The sequence below is a fragment of the Taurulus bubalis genome, assembly GCF_910589615.1.
Source record: "Taurulus bubalis genome assembly, chromosome: 17".
Classification (NCBI taxonomy): Eukaryota; Metazoa; Chordata; class Actinopteri; order Perciformes; family Cottidae; genus Taurulus; species Taurulus bubalis.
Genome location: NC_136605.1, coordinates 12,768,570 through 12,791,916, shown reverse-complemented (window position 1 = coordinate 12,791,916; position 23,347 = coordinate 12,768,570). Strand labels below are relative to the sequence as shown.

Below are 23,347 nucleotides of genomic sequence, written 5' to 3'. Positions count from 1 at the left end.
CAAATCTAGACGCGAAAAGTACGGCTTCAGCTTCAAACTTTACAAATTGAAGTGCAGAGAAGATTCACAGCTAGTTTATAGAAAATAACACTTACCAACAACTTGTACTGTTGAGCCAACTCTACCAGTCCATTTGCCGTCTTTGTAGTTTGTAATGAATCTGAAGGTATAGCTTCCTGCGTCTTTATGCTCCACTTGGTGTATTTTTAAAGAACAATTGTGTTTTTTGTCACCAATATACTGTTGTCTGGTGGGGACTTTGTTTGATTTCCTATCGATGAAACGACCCCTAACATGAGACTTTACATGAATCCACATGACTCTATTCACACTCTGGGTGTCAGGATAATAAAATGAACAAGGAATAATGACATATGAGCCATTCACTGCACAGATGTGTGGCTGGTGATATATCACGCTCCATGTATTGCAGAGAACACCTGAAATAGATGGATTCATTCATATCCTGTGAGGTTTTTGATAATTTTAATAAAACATTAAATGAGATGTGTTGTACTCACCAGCCAGAAAGAGTGGCATCAGAGACCATGTCAAGTTTATATTTGCAATGTGCATGTTACAAAACAAGTCAAACGGTAATCAATTCTAAAATGTTTGAGGCTCTGCACCTATTGTTGGTGATCTTTTACTGAAAATACGCAGTGAATGATTTTTTTTTCCCCTTCATCTATGCTTCCTGTAACGGAAAATAAGGTCTTCCGTCCTCACAAACGTATGATGTGAAATCAGGTCACACGCACATCGCTTCAGCCTATTCTGGTTAATGTGCCTTGAAGCCTCTGAATGGAGAAGACACCTATATGCGGTGTGCATATGCCCGTCTTATGATGCTTTGTTGTGGTCAAAGTACAGTAAGAGGCGTCTCTCTGAAACAATGCGCCGACCTGGTTACTGCACGGGAAGACGTGTTTCATTTTTGTTTATGTTCTTTTTAAATCCTTTTTTCATTTTATACTTCTGATAGTTGGTGAAATAAATGGATCATGTAAAAGCTGACTTGATTCCTTTTCAACACTTTAACACGATCGTGCTATTCGGTTTAATTTGTTCTGTCTGAGTCACAACAGTCTGTACACATTTTAAAAAGGAGCTACTTTCACATGACCTATTTAACGGGGAAGTGTCTCCGAAATCGAATGTATTTATTTATTGTTATACCCGTTACATGCCTTAATTCCAGGACATGAAGACTTAGCACTTTTATAGAACTAACAGTGTGACAGATTGATGATGCCTTTTAAATTCAACATTTTGGATGAGCAGATGTCCCCTCTCCGATGGAAAAGAAGAAGCTCACCAGGAGCAGCTCCCCCCCCCCCCCCCCCCTTCCCTCCGGACCAGCATGACACTGATGAGGATCGGGGTCCCTATAAAGACTGGTCAGTGTGGAGTTCCACCAGTTGGAGGTGCGCAGGACCACAGCAGTGCTCGACGTGGAGAGATGCCCGCTAAAGTCGTGTTCCCCATCGTGATCGTCTCCTTGCTGGTGGCTTGCAGTCCAACGGAGGCATGGTACAAGCAGGTGGCCGGCCCAAGCTACTACTCGGTGGGCAGGGCGTCTGGCTTGCTGTCCGGCATCCGGAGGACCCCGTACGTCAGGAGAGCCGAGCCGGACCCGTCAGACAGCGACGAGCTGGCGACCAACAGCGCGTTTCCTGAGTCCACTCCGCAGCACTTCATCTTGAAAACGATGGTCAGTGGTGATTGATTTTATTAACATATTCATTTAGGGTCATATTACGCATCAAGACTCGCGCAACGTGTTTAAAATCTGCTCGTTTAACCTGAATAACCCATTCCCTTTAAGAGTAAAACTATCCGCTATTGGCCATCTTGAAAATAGTGGAGGCTGGAAACAAGTTACATTACTTTGAGCATTTCAGATTTTAGACTAAACTTGGATTGTATATGAAGTCATTGAAGGACCACACTATTCTAATCACTATTAATTCAATAAAAATAAAGATCTTATTCATCATTTACTTGAGTAACCACACGATTTATTATCAAGAACACGTTTTATCAAAGTAAAAAAATCTCAATATGCAGCAGACTGTTGTCTTTAGTGTCTTTTTTTATATTCATCTTGTTTATTGTATATCTTATGTACGAGAGCAATGTGTAAGCGGAGTCAAACTGCATGTGTACACACACACGGCCAATAAAGCTGAGTGAGAATACTTTTAGTAATGTGCTCATTGTGCTGCTTGCTATGCAGGAGATTAACAGTTTTTTTTTTTTTATCTCCTGAGGTCCATGTAAACTCTTGTTTATGTAATTCACTGGAATATTTGTTGGGACATCAAACATCACCTTGTCAGATTCAAGTGACCAGTGTTTAAAAGCTACATTTTCTAATATAACATCACTTTTGTTTCTCTCCAGCCTGTTTGCATCAAAGACATTACACCAAATCTGCAGAGCTGTGAACTCTTCCAGGAAATCAAGGGGTCATTTAAGTGCAAAGCGGACGTCTTCCTCACTCTGGACTCGGACGACTGTGCAGGAGCCTGAACAGTAAAGCCGACAGCTGGGCTGGAAGATGAAGCCTTCTTCTTTAAGGCTTTACATTTCTTTTTAAACTGTACATCTGAGTTTAACACTAATGCTGCACTTAATGGAAGATATACTTTTCTTTTCCCCATTTAACAGATTTATTGTAAACCTGTTAAACTGTCAAAGTAATTTATTAATGTAAATATTTTATGAGTTTTCATTAATAAATTCATCATAATGCAACCCCTTGTTGAAATTACTGAATGCAAAACAAAGGAAAACTGTTTCCCACCATTTACCAATACAAACTAAATCACTGCAGTTTTGCAGACATGAATATCTCGTAAATGGTCAAGTTGTAATCATTTTAGGTATGGATGAATAAAAACATTAAGTGTAATATTTAACAGGAAAACTGATTCAAATTGGCATTCAGTTAGTTAAAATGCATCAATTAAAAACCGCTCACTGAGTTAAAGGATAAGTGTGCATGCTGAATATGAAATTGTATCTCGACTGGAGAAAATGCTGTATAACCATAAATAAACAGCATAAAAAAAAGACCCAAGCATATCAATAAATATTTTTATTTAAAAGAGTTTTAAAAATAAAAGGGCAAGTGCAACATTATTAGCTGCTAAAACAACTTACAAAAAAAAGGGCAACAATTTGCCAACGGTAAAAACTGAGACAATGACAAAACACGCAATATAAAACAGTCTCTAGGGGACTTTACAGGAGCTCGACAGCTGCTAGATTCCCCTTCATCACCTGATCTAGGACCATGTGGAACACCACCTGTATGTTGGTGGTGTCTGTGGCGGTGGTGAAGTGGTGGTACACGGGTTTGTCTGGACTGCCGTTACACGAGGAGAACAGGACAGCGATGTGGTGGGCTGCAGCGTTCACTTCAGCATCTGCTCCTGGTTGGGGACGCAAGACGACAAATGTCTAATCTGGAAACATCCGACTAAATTCAGTAAAGGGAGGAGCTGGTTTGAAGTTTGTCCGATTCATTAAATATTGATGAAACAAAAATCTGGTAGCCAGCGACCATCTGTATATAGATTTTCCCCTCTCAATCGCCACATACACAAATAAAACGTGACAAGAGTTCACTTCTCAGTTGCTGTAAATGAGTGAAATATGTATGACATGAGCAAGCTTGAATGACTGATATATATATATAAACACACGCATACATACGCATGTACAGTGGACTGTATGTGAAATCTATGGCAGGAAGGAATTCAGATTACCCAACGGACCAGGAGGATGCAGTGGCCCATCTAGAAAACAGACTCACAACCAAATCCTTGAGGAATTTAAGATTGTAGAAAATACTTCCAAGATGTCAACTGTTACATTCTTACGTCAACATTATACTCTGTCAGTTTCCCAAGTTTGCGGTCAGGACTCAACATTGGGTCCGTTGCAATGTAAAGGGGAGATTCTAAGAAGCAGCAGATTGATAATGTAGATTTAATATTTTCAATAAAGATAAACTAAAAAAGGTTGCCCTTTGTTTCCCCTGAAAGAATTATGCAAACATGAAATCAACCCTCTCACCTTTGTAACTAGAAAGGTAAAATCTTAAGTGTCTTCCAGAGCGCAGGATCTTGTCCCGGAAAAGGTCTGTTTTGTTCATGAACAGAATCTATAGTGACAGAAATGTGAAAATCAACAATATTCAAATAGCACTCAAATTGATGCTTTTCAGTGCAGTTTCTCATAACCCATGTGTATCACATTCACAACATTTCAATATCTGTACAAACAAAACTTTGTCAAGTGCTTCATCTACCTGAGGCTCAATACTGTTAAGTGTTGTTTCTTTATCACTATTTGGCATGCAACATCAGGAGTCTTGTGGAATTCTGATGAATAAAATATCACCATATGTATATAAACAGTCCATCCCAATACAGTAAGTATTCAGTGCCAACTGCACTTCTCCAGAGCCCAAACAAACCAGACACTGCATGTTTATCATGGTCTAGTTCATGAAAAAAACAACAAAGCTGGATTTAGCATTAGTGCTGCGTTTTAAAAACACTAAATGTAAAAATCCCCATTTTACTTTATGTACCATCTCCTGAGGTTTTAGAGAAAAAATATTTGCACCCTGAACATGTACTATAAAAATATGTTGATGCAGTTTGTCACCTTGAGCCGTTTCAGGTACCAGAAACAAAAACACGAAAAAGTTAGAGTAACGTGCAAATAGTTTGTTTGACATTGAATGAAAGCATTTAAGTTTATCTTCATTAAAGTTCAGACTCATGACAGTTTGCTTCAGTCAATATGCACTTCTACCATTTTATACCACTCTACTAATTTTTCATCTTGCTTATAGAAAAAACAAAAAACAATTGGGAGCCCAACATTTAAAAACACAATCAACATTTTTAAAATGATGCCTGATATAAATGACCATAAGCTTCAATGCAATTAAGTGTAGATATAAATGCTACTGACCAACAAGTGCGTCATTCATGCAGATTCCAATTGCCCCACAATGTAAAAGAAAAACAAAATAATTACACCAAGTGTTGAACAGTGCTCGCACGCAAATTATGAAACAGAATTACCTCCCCTCCATCTCAATTAAACTTTGTATGCAAATTATGTATGTCTCAGTCAGATGCACTCAAAGCCAGTTAGTGTCCAATCTGCTTGGCATGGATGATTACCAAAAGCCCCACTCAGCTTTAGTCACCTCCACACAGTCAGATGGGCTTTAAACCAGACAGCAAGTCTGGGTTATATGCAGAAGCAACGAACACAAAGCTCTACAGTGATGCCTTATTATATTCCAAGTATTTTGTTTGATCTTTTAAGACATCCATCTAAAATAAGTAAATAAATTAAACTTACCAGTGAAGTGCTCGTAAAGACTGTGTTGGTGCAGATGGAGGTAAAAAGTTCAAGACTTTCCTGCAGTCGATTCTAATGAAACGGAAAATATGGAAGAGTAAAGTGGCCTAGAAAATAGATGTAGTTTGCAGCAAATTTCAGTTAAACGCTAGTCTGCCAAGTAAAAGGAATAGTCACATTTGATTCATGCGATTACAATCAGTCTTTTTCATAACATACCCCTGAAGGGTCCTCAGTCTGTGTCATATCATAGCTGCTGAGGGCCACGACGAACAGCACAGCCTGAATACCGTCAAAGCAGCCGAGCCATTTCCTCCTCTCACTCCGCTGGCCCCCGACGTCATACAACCTGTCAATAAGCAAAAACAAATCCAGTCACGCTTTATTCATCCAACTGGTCACATCAAAAATATGTGCAAGAGAAAGATGTTTTACAGCTTAACCAAACCAAAAAAAAAAAAAAAAAAAACGCCTCAAATTGATTTATAAAGACATGACTTAAATTATTAGCATTGTACAATGTAGGGTTGCACAACAAAATGTAGTTGTAATCTCAATTTGCTACATGAGAAAAAATAAAAAAAGTCTTCCACTTGACACCTTACATGTGCTAAACAATTATTTAGGAGTAAATTAAAAAAAACGCTCATAAATTGCTTTGTTGATCTCTGGAAAAGACTACAATCTCCACCAACGGTTAAAGCCCTTTCGGCAAAATATATTATAAATAAACATTCATAGACAATATTATTGATATTAAATACTGATGTTACGTCAAACCCATTTCACATTATTGGGGCAATCCATTTCAAAATATGATCTGGCACCATGTGAAGTCGAGGGTCTTGGTGACACAGGTAATGACTTCCCATTTGGGCCAAATGGTCTCCAGGTGTGTGATTGCAGAACTCATGTCAGAGGCAATGAAGCATTTATGCTCCTGGGTCAAGAATCAGTTGTAACGAGCTGAGTGACAATAAACCGTAACGGTCATTTGACAGCAGCAGTTTTTGTGCTGCAGAAAAGAAAATCCATCACTCATGGACACAAAGAGATAGGATCCGCCCTGTAAACTGATACAGCTCGCCCGCTCTGAGGAACTAACGTTATTGAAGTTAAGTATTTAGTAGAATCAGCAAAGGACATACGAGACCGGCTCACTCTTAAACGTTTTAGCTGTCCTCTTCAGAATTACATTATACACGTTTAAGAAAAAAAAAAAAAGATCTTGTGCCTAGAATTTACTAAAAAGGGAGATTAAAGCAAGCACAGATAATCTGAAGAATAAACCGATACATGTTGCATATAGGTTAAGCAGACGCAAAGGATAACTATTGCAGGGAACATAATCTATTGTATGGCATCACTGTGATTGTATTCAACACTAAAGTTAAAAAAAAATTTTTAAATCTCTACAGTAACCAAAAAAATATAATTGTACAACTACTTTAGCAGATTATAATGCATCAAATATTTATGTGCAGTTTCATTTGTAAAAATCCATAAAGGTCATCAAAACATTTAGTTTTTAGCATCAAGAACATAGGCGAGGGCGGACCCTAACAAACCAAGCATGTTCTGATTCGGAAAAGACAATCACAACTGTCTCTCCATGTGTGGTGTTCAATGCTGGTACCATTAGCTCGAGTGAGCAATTTCAGTGGACAAGTTGCCAGTTTAATGAGAAGGTGAGATAGAACAAATATTTAGTTTTACTTTTGCACTTTTCCTGCAAGGCCCTCAATCAGATCCTTGTTCCATAAATAGTCACCAAAACGAGGAGAATCCCTGATCTACAGCATTTCATTAAATGTTCCTTAAAGTAAAGATATTTATTTAAAACCATCAAAAAAAGGGGATACCGTTACATTATTTAACATTTCCCAGTGAAGCATTTGTATGCAGTTCAAACCTTTAGGAAGCTACAGTACATGCAATATTAATGAAGTCCTGCTTCATATGGATTATATTTCACAGGGACAGGGCACTGGGAGAATCATGAATGGCTGCTTACTCTGAAAACAAAAAGGTCAAAGGGGAAAGGAGGGCAGGGTTTCATTGTGTCACTGGTGCGCTTCCACTATATTTCTGTTGTTATTTTCGGAATAAACAGGCAGTGTGACGACGTCAACATTTCATGTCTGAGTTATACCTTCCCTCAGCTCAGAAGAGTTCTGCTTTTGTCAGGGACCCTTCACGAGTTGGTAGTGAGTCTCCAGAGGCTCAACAAGCTGCTTTCTATGACAGCAGCATGTTAAAGTGTATAATAACTCCATGAACAGTAACACTGATGTAAAATATATTTACATTTAACCCCCCCCCCCAAAAAAAAGTTGCACGTTTTACCCTTGACCAACAAAAACTGCTCGAACTCTAAAACCCATCATATTCACATGCTGCGCCTCGTTAACAAGCACCATCATGCTCATGAAACACACGGGCATCTTTGTGCACATGCGGGTAGAACATGACAAACAATACAGCAAACCTCCATCAAAACATTGCTCTACAGTGAAACAAAACTTGCAATGTATTTATTCCAGTCTGCTAAATAATCAACTAATTAATGTGTAATGAAATGCACTTATGCCAACAATTGTATACAATCTAAAGTGTTCAATTGCACCTTGAAAGTAAAATAGTGCATCAATATTCAGGAATGCAATTGCCCCTCAAGCAATAAGTATAGTGTGAATCGTTAAAGTCTTTACCTTTACACTCAATATACAGCATTATGTTAGCTTAGAGTTATGTGTGCATGAAACAATATCATGTTGCAACCGCTGCTGTATTTTTGCAGCCAGTTTAATAAGTCTTACCGAAAGATAATTTCATTAAGTTGAAACTGCGTCTCAATGATTCCACAGGTCCTCACTCTCACTCTCAGAACATCAGTCTCTGTGGGAACGTATTTGGGAGAGATGATTCGACTAATGTTCTCAAAGAAACTGGAAAGGGAAAAGAAGAGAACAACAAACATTACTAACGTATGAGAGCAGGATTTAAAAAAAAAAAAAGTCAATTGTGAGCAGATACACATCCAGTTGTTGCTTTTGTCGGACACATTTTCCACAAATATCAGGCCAAGACAGACCATGTTTGGGCTTTAAAATCAGATGATTAATGGCAGTAAATCTTCATGTCTCACTATCATGTAAAAAATATATTTCTAGCATCAATAACAGTCAGGTTCAAGCCAACACTAATGTCCTTTTACACATTCATGGGCCTTCAGGCCCTGGGGAAGTCAAGTGTGTCACGACAGAGTCCGAGCCAATATTTCCGGAGGGCGAAATCAGTGTTGGGTCCAGCTGAGTGAGACCACTGCGAGACAGCTAGGTGAGTTTCATATCATCCTCCAGCTCCCAAACCCATCGAGTTCCGATAATGAGGCTGTCACATCATCTCGCGCAGTCTGGCTCGCTGGAATACCTTTTTATTAAATAATTAATAATGGCATTTTGCAAAATGTATTCCACACTTCAATTAATGATCCACACTTCAGCTGATGATGCAACACACACACTCAAACGGATCTATGCAGAGTGGTCTGTTACAATGTCATGGTACTGTGCAGGCAGCTTTTTTTCATGAACAATTCAAAAAGGGCACAATTGCTAAAGGGCAGGAAATAAAAAATAATTCTGCCCACATAAATATAAAAATGTCCCACAAAGATGTGGGGGGGGGGATTAAATTAAAAGATAGTCACGGATGCAACAACACCTTGACAGCAATGATTATTTTTGACTTCTGTAACGGTAAAAAGTCACCCTACCCGGTGTTGAGTCTTTCAAAGCTGAAATCAAGAAAAATCGAGAAACCAGAACTTGTCTATGAAATCATGTATTCCCTGCGCAGAGAAGAGGCAGCGTTAAACAGAGTCACTCTGGAGACTGCTCAAGGATGCACTAAAGATCAACATGTTACATGGGCATTTATAGACAGAGAACAAAGATAGGTTAGAACAAAAGAAGTCTGGGGTTTCAGGTTGAGGCTAGAACAAAAAGGACCAGACCCCCTGGTCTTCCTTCCTTTGATTCATGACCTGTCGGCAGACGTGAGTGATACTTGATAACAGCTACGGGAGTGGCATGCAATTAACATTAGACAGAAGGATATTTGCATTAACAGGTTCCTATACAAGGATAGAACATTCCCATTACACTTCTGAGTCATTAAATAAGAAAACAGACTAATCAAGTCCGTTTTATCTGCTCCACCCTAGTTTCTACCTTCTTGGATATTTGCAAATGGTGCTTTTTAAATTTGGTCCCAATTAAGCCTCCCATTCCATAAATGTCACAAGAATCATTTCCTGAAGACGTGTTTTTCTCAGCAGTTGCTTTACTGTCGCTCTGTATCGATAAGATATGACGACGTGCTTCTTACTGGGCAATTTCCGATGACTTTTCCGCCGTCATTGGGCGGTTTTGTGAAAAGTAAAGCACTTAATGTCATTCTACTCACTAGAGTGCAGAGTCATTCAGCTCAAACTCGTAACCTCTGGCTGCAGCTACTCGCACCCCTTGGTCGGCCCAAAGCGCACACATGGCATGAGCCACGAAAGGAAGCAGTTCTTGGTCGTCCCCCAAACACTGACTGCAGGACAGGATGGAGCGGGCGCACATCTACAATACATGGGACAAGTTATCAGAAAAGGACACTAGAATATACAATTACATTCCAAAGTAAATGTGATGCTTTTTTCCCCCAAAAACTACAAGGAATGCATTGCCTACACATATCAGCATGTTGTGCCTCCCAAATTATCACAATCTCAATCAATCATCTCTGATGTGTGCTGTGCAAAGATCAAGACTGACATCTAGTGTGACAAAGAGGGGCTGCAATAAAAAGAGGGCTACAAGAAACTATTTAAAAACAGTTCCAGCTCTCCTCACCTTGTTCTTCTTGTTAGCCAGGTTAATCCTCAGCATCCCCATTCCACGAAGAACAAACTTCATAGAGGTCAGCAGGTTGTCCATTACTGCAGGCTGTGGAGGAAGGGAATGACAGTCAGCCGTTGCATCACATACGTGAGGATTTGACTCAGATAATATTCCAGGGTGTTAAAATAAAAGCTTGCTTTGCAGCTCGCCAATACCTTGAAACTGAGGAGCTCCTGTTTGGAAAAGCCCTGACTGTGGATGATCTTAATCTGTTTGATCAGGGTGCTCTTGCCACTCTCTGCAGCTCCTGACACACAAACCAGAGAAATGCTTGCGCTTCAAAATGTAGATACTTCAGTGAAACCTGATAAATTACAGAAATACCTTCAATTTACCAAGCATGAGGATTTTCACCACGTTCACCTCGGTCCTGGCATGATCACTAAGGTCTTGCTCTATTTTAGAGCTCTGGAGTTTTGCCTTTTTACTCTCTTCTGTGATATCCTGGTGCAGGCACATCCCCATGCAGATCTGAGGAAGTATTCACAGTTTGAGAGAGTTTTATCAGATGTTTAAATATACAGAACTTACTCGAATTGTACGTAGAAGATGACAGTCCTCTTAATGTTAGAGAGCCAACATTAAAATTGTAATATTAACATCAAGTCATTTTGTAATATTGTGACTAGACGCTAAGTTAATTGTTTATGTTTCACACTTAATGCTTACTAGTTACCTTAATCCTACAAAATGTTGCGTATCAAAATTACAAAAACTTACTTAATCAATGTAGTCTCGCATATTTTAAGGTGAAACCCGAGTGACGTAAACTTCTCACTTTGGGTGGTACAAGAAACACGATAATTATCAGTTGAACAATTCAATGATTGATCTACCTGCAGCGGGTCTGGAAGTGTACTAAAACAGCAAAACATCTCTCTGCTTTTGCTCTGCACGCCGGTGTCGTTGGATCACAGTCTGAACTGTTCCCAGAAGAAAGAGATAGCAAAATGCGGAAAAGCTAATTAACTCAATTGGGGGCACGTGTGCATTGCCTGTCTAAAACGAGGAACGGGAAGAACACCTTTCCTTCAAAATAAGAGCACACCTTTACAATTATGGTGACATTTTAAGATGTAAGCAAACTAGAAGCATTTTGAAAGGAGTACCAGTCATGCTTATATCTGGTTTCAGTGGTAAAATGAAAGAAGACTACATTAAATCAAGAAAATGGGAGGTATTTGCATTTTATAATACGTAATACTTCCACAGAGAGAACTATTTTACTTTTATTTAGCTGCAAACTCACCAGTTGCTTTTCAAAACAAGTTTATACTTACATTAGTTTATACAATTTGCATTAGAGATTCAAAAACTGACTAGTGTAAAACGTTTACTTTACCAACTGACCACATTGACAAGATGCGTATCTACATGTTATATATTATACATGTAAGTAACACTGTTAGGGGCCATCCTACATACTTACAACGTTTGCGTATGTAATATTTTGAATGCAGGACTTTTCCTTTTTATATAGTATCATTTAATTGCGTTATTGCTACTTTCACTTAAGTAAAAAATACATCTCAATACTTATTCCCCCCCTATTTTATGCAGTGCCTGGGTTACATAATACATCCACAACTGTAAATGTCTTTAAGCACATCATGTGACCACAAATTAGTGATCTTGTCAATGGCTTACCCATTTATTGTTTCATCAGCTGCACTGAGGACCATTTTTTGAAAGAGCTTACAGATCTTTTCTGGGTACTATCTGCTGTGAAATAATGTACTCTTAATGCCTTGACATTTAACAAACTCTTTTTGTCTTTCATTCATATATTTCAAAATTCAGTTTTTGCATTTCAACATATCTGTGTCCGAAACATGGGCTAAGCCTTTGATCATGTAAGTAATGCACAGCTTGCTCATTTGGATTAATTACTTAAGAAATAAAGCAGATATCCTCCTACGCCCAAATATTTTCAATTTTAGGGAAAAGAAGATGACAAATAGTCTTTCAGATTAAAATGTTATTATTATCAGCAGCAATATACTGTAGTCATATCAGTTTTCTACAGTATTTATTAACTGGAAGTTGTCAATAACATTTACATTATAGCTTACAATGAATACATTCCAACTTGACATACAGATATATTATGATGCATCTTTATACAATATGAAACCATCTATACTGTAGTTAATGGAGAGAAGGTGAGTAAAATATTTATCTACAAAAAATATATTATTTAATCCCATTGGTTTTCGAGACAGAGGTTAAATTGTTCAGGGCTCAATGACAGTAAGAGGTCTATTTTATGATCAAGTCAACCACACATCTGTCATAGTTATCCTAAGAAACCTAAAGCTTAAAAGCAGTCTGTTAAAACTCTGTAGCGTTCTCTATATTAGGATAAAACCAAAGAGTGTTGGTTAAAAATAAATATACAATTGCACTCAAAAGGCCAGGTGTACAGATCTGGGCATTTTTGAGTTAAAAACCTGCCAGTAAAACAGGACAGTTGTGATGATTTCTGTAGCATAGGTAAAGGAGATCCCCAAAAAGTCAGATGCAGAGAAATGCGGGGTATTTTTTCCACTAATTCAATGTGGTTTTAGCGTCCTCCAGAAATCCTGGTATTACTTTATAATACATAGATACAATACATACAGTTTATACATAGATCAGTTGTGGAGCTACACCCAATGCTGGACAGAAAGCAGCAATAACACCATGGAAGCGACTTATCACGTCACTTCCTGTAATGCCTGACCAACATCTCACGTACCCACACTTGCCCTTCCTAGGTCCAAATCCCATAATATTGTACTTAAAATTAAATTTTTTCGAAGGCAAAAAATAAAACAACAGTACTTGAGGAATTAAATACATCCAAAGAAATAAAATCAACATTTGAAGATATAATGATATCTTCCTTGCTCCAACTTTGTCTGTTTTGTGTGATTGTTGACTGACATGAACATGTATTTGCATATGCCGAATATATTAATACACAGAAGATCCCCACACACACACACAATCGCACACAAGAACACACGCGGTATACCTGATGATCCCACAGCAAACTATGCCGCCCTGGCTTCAAACGGGCTGCTGTAAGGACTGCTGTTATTAGCCAGGATTGTGTGTGACGGAGGGTGTCATACATATAAAAGGGTTGATTTTACTGTACATGAGTTTAGATTAAGTGGTTGTGTCAGTGTTATGTTGACACTCTGTGCTTGTTTGGGGCCTTCCTACAGCAGAGCCTGGGATATTTCTTTAGTCTTCTCCTCCTCTTGTCGCTTCATGGCCTGGATCACAGCAATCTCTTTGGCCTCTTTCTTCTGGTTCCTTGCTTCAAATAGCAACCTGAATCAAAAGAAATCCAAGAAAATTGGGAAAAGAGTCAATCTATGTATCTAATCTATTTAGTGGCAAACAAAATGTGTCACATTTATTTAAACTTAGAAAGATACAGTTTTGCCCAGTGGAGGTAATATGAATATATATATATATATATATATATATATATATATATATATATATATATATATATATATATATATATATATATATATATTTACATATATATATATATATATATTTGACCTGTTTTTGATTATCCTCTGCACAATAGCATCCGTAGTAAGGCTGTTCCCACTGTCAACGGTACGTAGGATTCCTTTCCTCCTCGGCTCCTGGATATGAAGAATACATTGCCAGAGAAATGTGATGCATCATTGTGGATTACAGTATTTCGTAAGGGTGCTTTAAAAACTGTAATTGACAGTGTGTAAGGCTCTTACAGCATAAGGGTCAGAGCCATCCTTGTCAGGATATATTTCTGTTTTTCCATGGCATACAAGATCCACCTGTAGATACAAAGATGCATTACAGAGTAATTACAGAGAGCATAATTATCTCGTGGTGAGAGATAATTGTGTTGCCTGTACTAACCTTAAAATGTTCCAGCAAATCCTTTGTGACTGCAAAGGGTGCACCAATCACCACTTCTGACACATGCTGTGAAAAAAAAACTGAAATCAATTACACATGAAATGAACTGCAAATGAATAAGATGTGCAATACACAGCGTTGATGGTGGAAGAAGAAGAAGAAGAAGAAGAAGAAGAAGAAGAAGAAGAAGAAGAAGAAGAAGAAGAAGAAGAAGAAGAAGAAGAAGAAGAAGAACCTACTCGACAAGCCAGGACGCTGAGTGTTCTCTCGTGGACATTCATGATGGGGTAGTTTTTTCCTTTATAACGGTTCACCTCCTGAAAGATATGAACAAATTAGGAAATGTAAAGTACGATGCCAACACTCGACTCAGGGAGGCAGCGAATGTGTCACACAGGTGTCTCACCTGATCAAAGTGCAACCCCACTATAATGTATGGCTTTTCCGCGAGCTTATGCACTGCTTCCAGGAAGTCCACATGGCCAATGTCTGACAGGCGTCAAGGTTGACTATTTGATAGTTCACATAATTATAATTATAATTAAAACACCATTTTATAAATGGCAGCAACGTCTCAGTTTGATGTCTCCAGAAATCCAGAAGTCTTTTTGGTGCGGTTCTAAAAGGATACGGAAGAGGTCAAAAGCTCCTGCCACATAGATGATAGTGTCTCCGGGTTGAGGCTCCTGGCCTGAAGCAAACTGGATGATCTTCTGTGAAGTCTGCAGGAACTGAGACACCCCCGTCCAGGGACTGTGGCCCTTCTGACCATGTGACCCCCGTAATCCAGAAACAGGCACAATGAGTACAAACAGTGTAGCAATAAGACAGGTGCACTTCAGTATGGATTCAGTAGCAGACACTGGTTTGTGTAAGAGACCAGGACGCTGCATCATCGCCACCTAGTGGTGTGAGTAGCAATGCCAATAGCTAACTTGAGGCTGTCAAACAAATCCCCTGCCCATTCATTCAACCCTCGCCAACTTCCCAGCGCTACTCTAGTCTGCTTGTTTAATGTGAAAATGTAAATCCCCAGCATGTTGACTCTGAGTTACTTTCCATCCAGGAACAAAAACGGCCTTCACTGTTTCACTGGCAAGGCCTGCAACTTGATTATAAAGTGGGTCCACAGTAAAGGCCTTTTGTTTAATAATGCTTGACATCTGGCCCACATAGAAACTTCAACTACTTGAATGACAAAACATTTAAGGAGGAGGAAGCCAAAGAGCCAAGAATTTGGTTTTGAGCATCAATTAAGAGTTTGGTTGAAACATGAGGATTTGATTTGACCTGAATGTGCTGTAATTGTGTGTGTTTGGGACCTACCTTTCCAAAGTTGTCCGTGTGCTGCTGATAGTCTGAACTATCCTAAAGAGAGGAGAGGATCTAATTAGGCGTGTGCTGCGTACTGAAGGGTGCATAGGGGCAATAAGGCTGTACTCACAATGTTGCTGTGATGTGCTTTGGTCATCAGTAGCATCCTGCCAACCAGATCTGTGGTTGAAACTCCCTGGGTTCGCTTACACTCCCTGGAACAACATCATATAACAACTTCACACACACACACAACATATAATCTCGGCTGTTACTGTAATCCTCTGCACATTTCAAAAGGAGACTCACCTGTACCGCCCTGACTTCTTCACCTCTTCATATGTGTCTTTGCCATCCACTGTTAGTGTTATGTCATCTGAAACCACAACGTACATGATCAATCCACGTAACCCTGTTGTATCAACTAATAGCAGTATTTAGTTTAATACTAATGTATATGTTGTGCATCTGTGTGTCTAAATAAGGACATGATGTAGTGATAAACTGTACCTCCGTGCACACAGAAGTCACAGTTGTACTTGTCGAGGGTCTGGAGGGTGGTGACGTAAGGCGCTCCTTCCACGACCTCATCAACCCATTTTATGGCCCGCACCATCTTGTATCTTTCTGCCTGAGTGAAGACTGGTGGACCTTTGTGCTTCGCAATCTCACCTTGAAAACAAAACAAGTACAGTCAAGCGATATCGTCGACACGCATAAATAAACTGAGATTCATAGATTGACAGAGACAGAAATCTCCCTTTGCATGACACTCTGAGTTAATAGTGACTGAACGCAGCATCCCCTTCGTCATTGAGATATTTATTATAACTTCAGCAGAGGGAAAGATTGCTGGTATCTCTGCTTGCCCTGACTATGAAGTCATGCTGGGTTATCATAGTGTCAGGAAGTGGGCACAGCCTTAACAGAGACTACAGGTGCCACAGCATGACTTATGCATGATAAAGGAAGAAAAAGTATCAGAATTGGTGATGATGCAAGACGGCTTCCACTGAAGATGTACTGTAGGTGTGATAAGGACAATAAGTCAGCGGTTCTGAGCCTTACTATCTGTGTGTACTCCAACGATGAGGTAATCTCCCATGGCCTTGGCCTGTCGCAGCTGGTTGGAGTGGCCATAATGGACCATGTCATAGCTGGGAGGATAAGAACATGAGAAGTCATATAAGTTGCATTATTATAGTGAGGTACAGGAGCAGCTGAGAAGGATTGTTTGTTTTTTTAAATTATTGGTTGGAAAAGCAAATAAAGGATAAAGGATTTCTTGAATTACAGTAATACGGTTTGGCAGCCGCTCTTTCATTAAATTTTAAACGCGTCACACAACTCTTCTCCAGTACACCATGTCTTATTCCTGATGATAGCAAGTGAGTCAAAAACGTCTGGTGAATAAAGCACGGTGTGCTCGGTTAGAGTTGTGTGGCAAGTTCACACTGTTCTCAAGGAAAGACATGGCAGCTCCTCTTCTTTATCACATATATGTTTGGGTGTTCTTGGATGCAAAAACTTGCAGTATGTTTGACAAAAAATAAAGTTGATTAAACTGAAATATATGAAAAGCAACCTGGACTTTAGGAGATCAATAGAAGTTTAGTTCATGGCAAAACATGCATAAATATCATTACGATCCTATAATAGTTTACAGTGATTGTGCCATTATCGTTCCACCAATGTAATCCGCACACTTCATATGATCTACTGGATATCTGATCAAAGTCTCAACATAAAAAACCTCCATGAGACAGCGTGTTTTTTCTTCCCCAATTCACTCCACCCAGGCTACGATCCCATCTGTAGATAATTAGATTAGACACAGATTGGAGACTGAGATTGTTACATGGTAATCTATCATAGTAATAGAGAACAGATGGGCATTGTCCTTCCATCACTATTACAACTGCCAACAGCCAACAACAGTCTGATATTTATTTATTTCTGCTCTGCTTGGAACATGATATTGATGTCGACTATGCACAAAAAAAGAGAGGAATTTGCCCTGACTGATGAAAGTGACTGCAGGTGTCACTGAAGATGCATTGAGGTTATTATGATCTAATCACAGGGTAATTTAGTACAGCAGCAAATATAACCACCAGCAGTAACCTGACAGCAATTAACTTGGAGAATCACAATAATGAGTCCATAAAGTTACACGTCAGCTCTCTGAAGGGGTCAGGTGCAAAACAGTACTATAAATAGCATCCTCAAAAATCAATAAGTAAACAGATGAGCACTTCCAGACCTACAGTATCTACGCAGCCACATCAGTAACAGAATCCCATGATGTTTTCAGCCCCGGGCTAGACCAATGAAAGACAGCATCTGTGTCACTATAGACAGCCTGACTGAAAACATCCGAGACTGCACTTGATGGTATGGCAACACAAAAGCTATTACTAGACTGTAGGGCTTGTCTATGTGATTCAGATGTTCCCACTACTTAAAAAAAAACGTGCAAAGGTGAATAATAAAAAAAAGGAGGCTTGTTGTCAGGGTAGCAAGATGTCGTGTGCTGTCAATCTCTTGAAATGGGATCCACGTGTGGCGGCTCTGGGGCGATCGTGCAGGGCCAGAAGAATATAAGAGGAGGGAGCGTTTGGAGGTGATTGAATAGGGGAGAACACTCTGGAGAGCCAGACAGAGTTACATAAGACCAGGAGGCTGCTTTTTAGGGGTGTTACACTCGCTCGATGCCCAACATGTATTACCGTATTCCTTTTGTATTTTTAAGCAGGGGTTGGATCATGACCGTGAGATGATGAAATATTAATTAGCCTGTTAGCGGACACCCAAACACTTCTCAGGAAAAAAACAGACAGACATCAGCGGGCGAGTACAAAGGGACACATGTAGGAAATACCAGTTTGGGGGAAACAACAATGATTAGCTTGACATTTTGGTGAGGTTTCATTGAACCAACATGTTAAATACCTGGCGACGTAGAGCTGATGACTGTTTTATATTGAATCATTATAGGGAAATGAATAGTCTCAGATAAGGCTGGAATGAATAATAAACACTTCCTGAGGCTTTAAATAACATGTTTATAGCCTCAGCAGAAACACAGCGGAAGTGGACTTTACACCCTTCCATTATGATGCTTCACTCACAACTGATCTTTGACCCCCATCACTTATTTTTAGGATAGATGATAAATAAGCGCCTTTGTGCGGAGAAGAAGGGGCAGGGTCAAAGATGTCTCAACAAACGAAGTGACTGTGCTCTTTCCTTGGAATTTTCCTCTCATACCGCTGACAATGCTGGATGTCAGTCCAGTGGGGCTTCTGGGAAACAATGTGCTCAGTGACGGGCACGACCGCACGGGCTACAGTGGCCGGAGCAGGTGTGGGCCGGAGGGGTTATATGGGGTTAATGAAATGAGCTCTGTTGACATTGGCTCTCTTTGCGTGCTCACCCCACCGTATAATAATCTGGCATCCCAAATATTCTTCAACATTCCATCAAACCATGGATAGGCAGCCACACCTAAATGATAGGAATTCTACTAGAGAAAGCCACCATAAGCCCAGCCTTCATACACAGAAATTCAAAACATTTAGCTTTTTCTCTGCACCATGGAGCCAGACTCAGTCCACCAAGAGCTTGGTGCTTCTCATCTTAAAAGGTGCAGGGCAAGGGCTGCAAATGATTATTTGCATTATCAGTTTATAGTTTAGTGTAGATATGAATGAAATTATAATTTCAAACAGCTAATCGTGTGACCTATTCAAATGTAATGGTTTTATTGAACCAACGGTCCGAAACCCAGAGATAGTCATTTTGCAATCACATTATGGAAAAGGAAAGCATCGAATCACCTCACAGTTGAGAAGCTGGAACCAGTGAATAACTTCTAACGGTCAATCAACAGTCAAAATAGTTGACAACTACTTTTCGAGATTAATTGATTAATCATTTCACCTCAGATTTTGTTGCCAACTCCGTACAATTTGGTTGAAATATATTTAACATGTTTTTTACTTCTGAATAAAAACTGTTCACACTGAAGTGTTTCTGCACAGATTGGGTTGTTGTTGTTGAGTTTTTCAAATGCCAAGATACAGAACAAACAACATTTTATTTGTATTGCATGTTTTGAGGTGGCGGCAAAAACTCAAACACAGAGTGACTTTTAAAGATTTAGACAGTTAACATTTTGTCTGAGATGAACTGATAACTGACATTTAGATATTGGTCATTTTGTTGGTCTTCCATGTTGTTCTCTAAAGCAAATAAGTGTTCTGTAGCTGATCCTCAACAGGGGAGCCTTTTGAAAGTGCAATGATGAGGTGAGTGAAACGTTAGTATACTGACTAGAGTCTGAGATGGCATTACAAAATTTAACACCTATTCCAGTCCATGAAACCTGTTCAGAGTGTTCAGTGTCATTAGGCTTGTCTGTCACATGAAAAGCAGCCAGTTGGCTGTCATATTATTAATAAGGAGAATATATTAATATATTAAGTAAAACTAAATATATTGGTTATATATTATTAAAAACATACGATGTTTGACGTTCAGCTCGTCTTAGTTTTTGGCCTTTGTTTCACACGTTTGTTGTTTTGCCAAGTGATGTGAACACAAGAGCCTATTTTCTCTGGTTAGCATTGCCCTTCCCACAGCTGTATGCACATTAATTGTCAGTGTTGCATTTAAGGTCACGCCTACGTGAGCGCCTTGCTCAACTCTAATGTAATTGTTCTTTATTTCATTACATCGTCCTGCCAGAAGACACCATGTTTGTTGGGGGGTCATTACAGCATCATAAACCACGTAAAACCACGAAAAGGCAAACTAAGTGTGCCACAGAGGACCTGGTCACAAGTTGCCTGAGGTGCATAATGTGTCATGGCAATGCACTGGATTTACACCTCTCCTCACCTTAATTTGCCTTTTAACTCAACTATAAAATGTCTGTTAAATGCAAAAGATTTCAATTTCTTTTTTTCAAAAAATGTATTCATGCTGTGGTGTAGTAAATACTCATTTGGACATTTGGACTTGCCACAGCAAGAGAAGCAGTTAGTAGCTAGTAGTAACATTAATGAGTTAGTAGCAACATTAATCAAGGATCGTTAAAGTCGGTTGTCCCAGGACAGCGAGCCAGCATTCACAATGCTTGGACAATAATAATGTATATAATGTATGTATAACTTTTAAAATGCAAGTGGTCCCACACATTGACCAGTACAGTTGGCAATAAAACATCATTGTTATTGCCAACTGCCATCTTGGTGGCAGTATGACCTTGTTTGTGGCTCGAGAGTGTTATGGATTATGATAATATGTCCAAAAGCATATATAAATGTCCCACCAGTTAGGCAATAATTATTTGCATTCATGAATTAAGAACAAGACATCAACGAAATAGTGCAGCATTTACTGGCTAATGATTTTTGGCAGATTTTAAACTTTACGCATCAATTCAACACTTAGCCGATGCCTTGATCATTTTAATTAATAAGTTTGATAACTTAACAATGTACTTATCCCTACACTTAGTAAAGTACTACATTAAGTGAAGTTGGTACTTAAAATGCATTATTACATGAACTCAGCAGACACTTCTATCCAGATGACATCAATAACGTGAACATGTCATTCATTGTCAGTGTCAGCATTATACAGGGTATACTACTTCCAGTAGTGGGCTCCCTCTACATGACAGTGAAGTATGATACATTGCAGCAGTAAATCAACATTAGTCAGTCCTGATGTTATTATGTAAAGATGTGTTTACTGAGGAGGGGAATGGAGAAGATGCCCCAGTAATGTCATGTCAAGCTGTGCAATGTAATAAGTCCAAGGGCAGTGGTTATGTCTCTGGCCGTTGACCCTGGCCCGGTTGAATAGAGATATCACATCATTTTGAATAAAAAGTTTCGTGTCCACTGATATCTCGTGAGAATGAAGCAGTGAGAGCTGTAACCTGCAGCAGGCCTGTCCTGGTGGTAGCTGGCATGCAGGCTGGCACGTTCATTCAAACAGACCACGACCGATAGCAACACACGTTACAGGATCTTCATCACACTCCATTAATAATCCGGCAAGTTACTCACCAGCCATCGCACCACACCCGGATTCTTCTCCTCCTCTTCTCGGGACTGAACGCTGCAGCGCCGGGGGTCGTGCCTGCGTCTTTACCGGCTGCCGTGGTCACTTGGTGGTGGTGATGTCCGTTCTTGATCATGTCGAAGCTGCTGAGTGGTCACCCTTCAAGTTCAACTCTAGCTACAGAGCGACTCTGCGACGGTGTCCGCTGTGTGCCCCGTTTCGGTGCAGGACAGCCGGTTTAACTGAGTCCGCAGCAGCAGCAGCAGCTCCAGCAGCGGCAGCACGCAGTGCGATGCGCCAACGCCTCCTCCACCGGCGACGCAACGACGCACGGCGCGCTACGTCAAGTCAGCCGAAATAAGCAGGTGACACACGAAGGAAATGAAGAGCTGGACGTAAAACGCGTTGCGTTGCACAGCCGTAGTCAGTGCTTTTACTTTGAAAGGACCAAACAGGAAGCTGCAGGTTCGTTGCGGTTGACTTGGCAGATGGTGAATCGTACGATGAAGCGCCGGTGCACGCTGGCGACGTGTTGTTATATAATCGCGGCGTTTTCCACTGTCATGTGACAATATCTGTATTCCCACAGAAATAGCAGGTTATCTGCCAAAGCTGTGTGTGATGACGCGCCCATTAGTGGTCTGTACGTTCACTTCAATGTGCTGCAAGTCAGGAAGAAAGATAAGATAGTTCCTTTATCTTGTATTTGAACAAATAACCAAAGTAATTCACCTTGAAGAGTTTCTCCCTGGTTAAGCCTGGTTAAGTCATATTAATAATAATAATAATAATAATAATAATATAACGAAAACAAAAGCAAATATAAATTGTATTGTAAGAATGTATGATGTGAATGTATTAATTTAGCATACATAAACATACATCAAACAAAATCTATAAACATATGATTGCACATTTTTGGTTGCTATCGAGATCACAACCAAGAATACAATATCTCACCACTTTATAATTATGCAACTGACATCCCTGAAGTGCATCTCAGTAAAGATTGCACTGCTCACAGTTGTTGTTGTTAAAAGATAATCTTGTGGTGTGCTGTACATGTGTCACCCCTCAAATACAACATCACCAATCAGGTCTTCAAGAACTGAGTTTAATCAATGCCTCACTCTCACAGTGTCAACGTGTTCTGAACTCACAAACATGAACACCATTGCTGATATTAGTTTGCATTAGATTGTACATGTGTTCTTGCTGGTATTATAACTTGGACTATTGACTCTCCCTGAACTATAATGAGAATATAATGTGGCACTTTGGGGAACATTTCATAGTTGCACTTCAAGTGGGGTGAAATTAATTACTTTTCTGTTTGCTACAGTAAAGATGTGCACTGTCGGGGAAATCCTTCTGTGAAGAGCGTGTGGCGTCATCTTGTGGAAAAAACAGACAAGAAACAAACACACAAAGTCTTTCCACATAGTGCCAGCAGAGGGAACCCCAGACCAACATATTACATGGACGCTAGCACAAGGTTAAAACCTCACAAGCAGCAATATTTAACGTCATTGGCTTTTATCTGGCTCGTGTGTTTTTCCTTATTGCTGGAATGTCTCTCTGAAAAAGATAAGTCTCTCATAAGCACAATCGCAGCAGCTTCATGTGACTCAATTCATTGCTGATAAATAGACCCCTTAGTGGAGCGTCTCCCATAAAACAGGCATGCCCTCTGCCGTGGTGAC

General features: G+C 39.6%; 3 protein-coding genes across 4 annotated transcripts; 1 reads left to right on the top strand and 2 right to left on the bottom strand.

Annotated features, from left to right (window-relative positions):
* Positions 1-1,363: 1,363 nt before the first annotated feature.
* LOC306750222 (neuropeptide B-like) lies at positions 1,364-2,567 on the top strand (the record flags this gene model as incomplete). Its single annotated transcript, XM_079233617.1, is given in 3 exon segments — positions 1,364-1,714; positions 2,407-2,529; positions 2,532-2,567. Coding segments are annotated over 3 exon segments (510 nt in total).
* Positions 2,568-3,249: 682 nt separating this feature from the next.
* On the bottom strand, positions 3,250-11,221 carry LOC306749373 (guanine nucleotide-binding protein G(o) subunit alpha-like; the record flags this gene model as incomplete). Its single annotated transcript, XM_079232654.1, has 10 exons — positions 3,250-3,440; positions 4,087-4,174; positions 5,395-5,466; positions 5,614-5,743; positions 8,214-8,342; positions 9,865-10,025; positions 10,299-10,391; positions 10,502-10,593; positions 10,682-10,817; positions 11,183-11,221. 10 exons carry the CDS (start codon positions 11,219-11,221, stop codon positions 3,250-3,252), a joined length of 1,131 nt encoding a protein of 376 aa, XP_079088780.1.
* A 2,331-nt stretch (positions 11,222-13,552) lies between these two features.
* Positions 13,553-21,780, bottom strand: LOC306749407 (ethanolamine-phosphate cytidylyltransferase-like; the record flags this gene model as incomplete). Of its 2 annotated transcripts, none has more annotated exons than XM_079232699.1 (13): positions 13,553-13,667; positions 13,908-13,996; positions 14,105-14,170; positions 14,256-14,321; positions 14,495-14,572; positions 14,662-14,744; positions 14,887-15,034; positions 15,582-15,623; positions 15,700-15,784; positions 15,879-15,945; positions 16,080-16,241; positions 16,638-16,726; positions 21,650-21,780. In XM_079232699.1, 13 exons carry the CDS (start codon positions 21,778-21,780, stop codon positions 13,553-13,555), a joined length of 1,221 nt encoding a protein of 406 aa, XP_079088825.1. The 2 variants fall into 2 exon arrangements, with proteins under 2 accessions (XP_079088825.1, XP_079088826.1); XM_079232700.1 differs by having other exon boundaries at positions 14,887-15,019.
* Between the last annotated feature and the right edge of the window lie 1,567 nt (positions 21,781-23,347).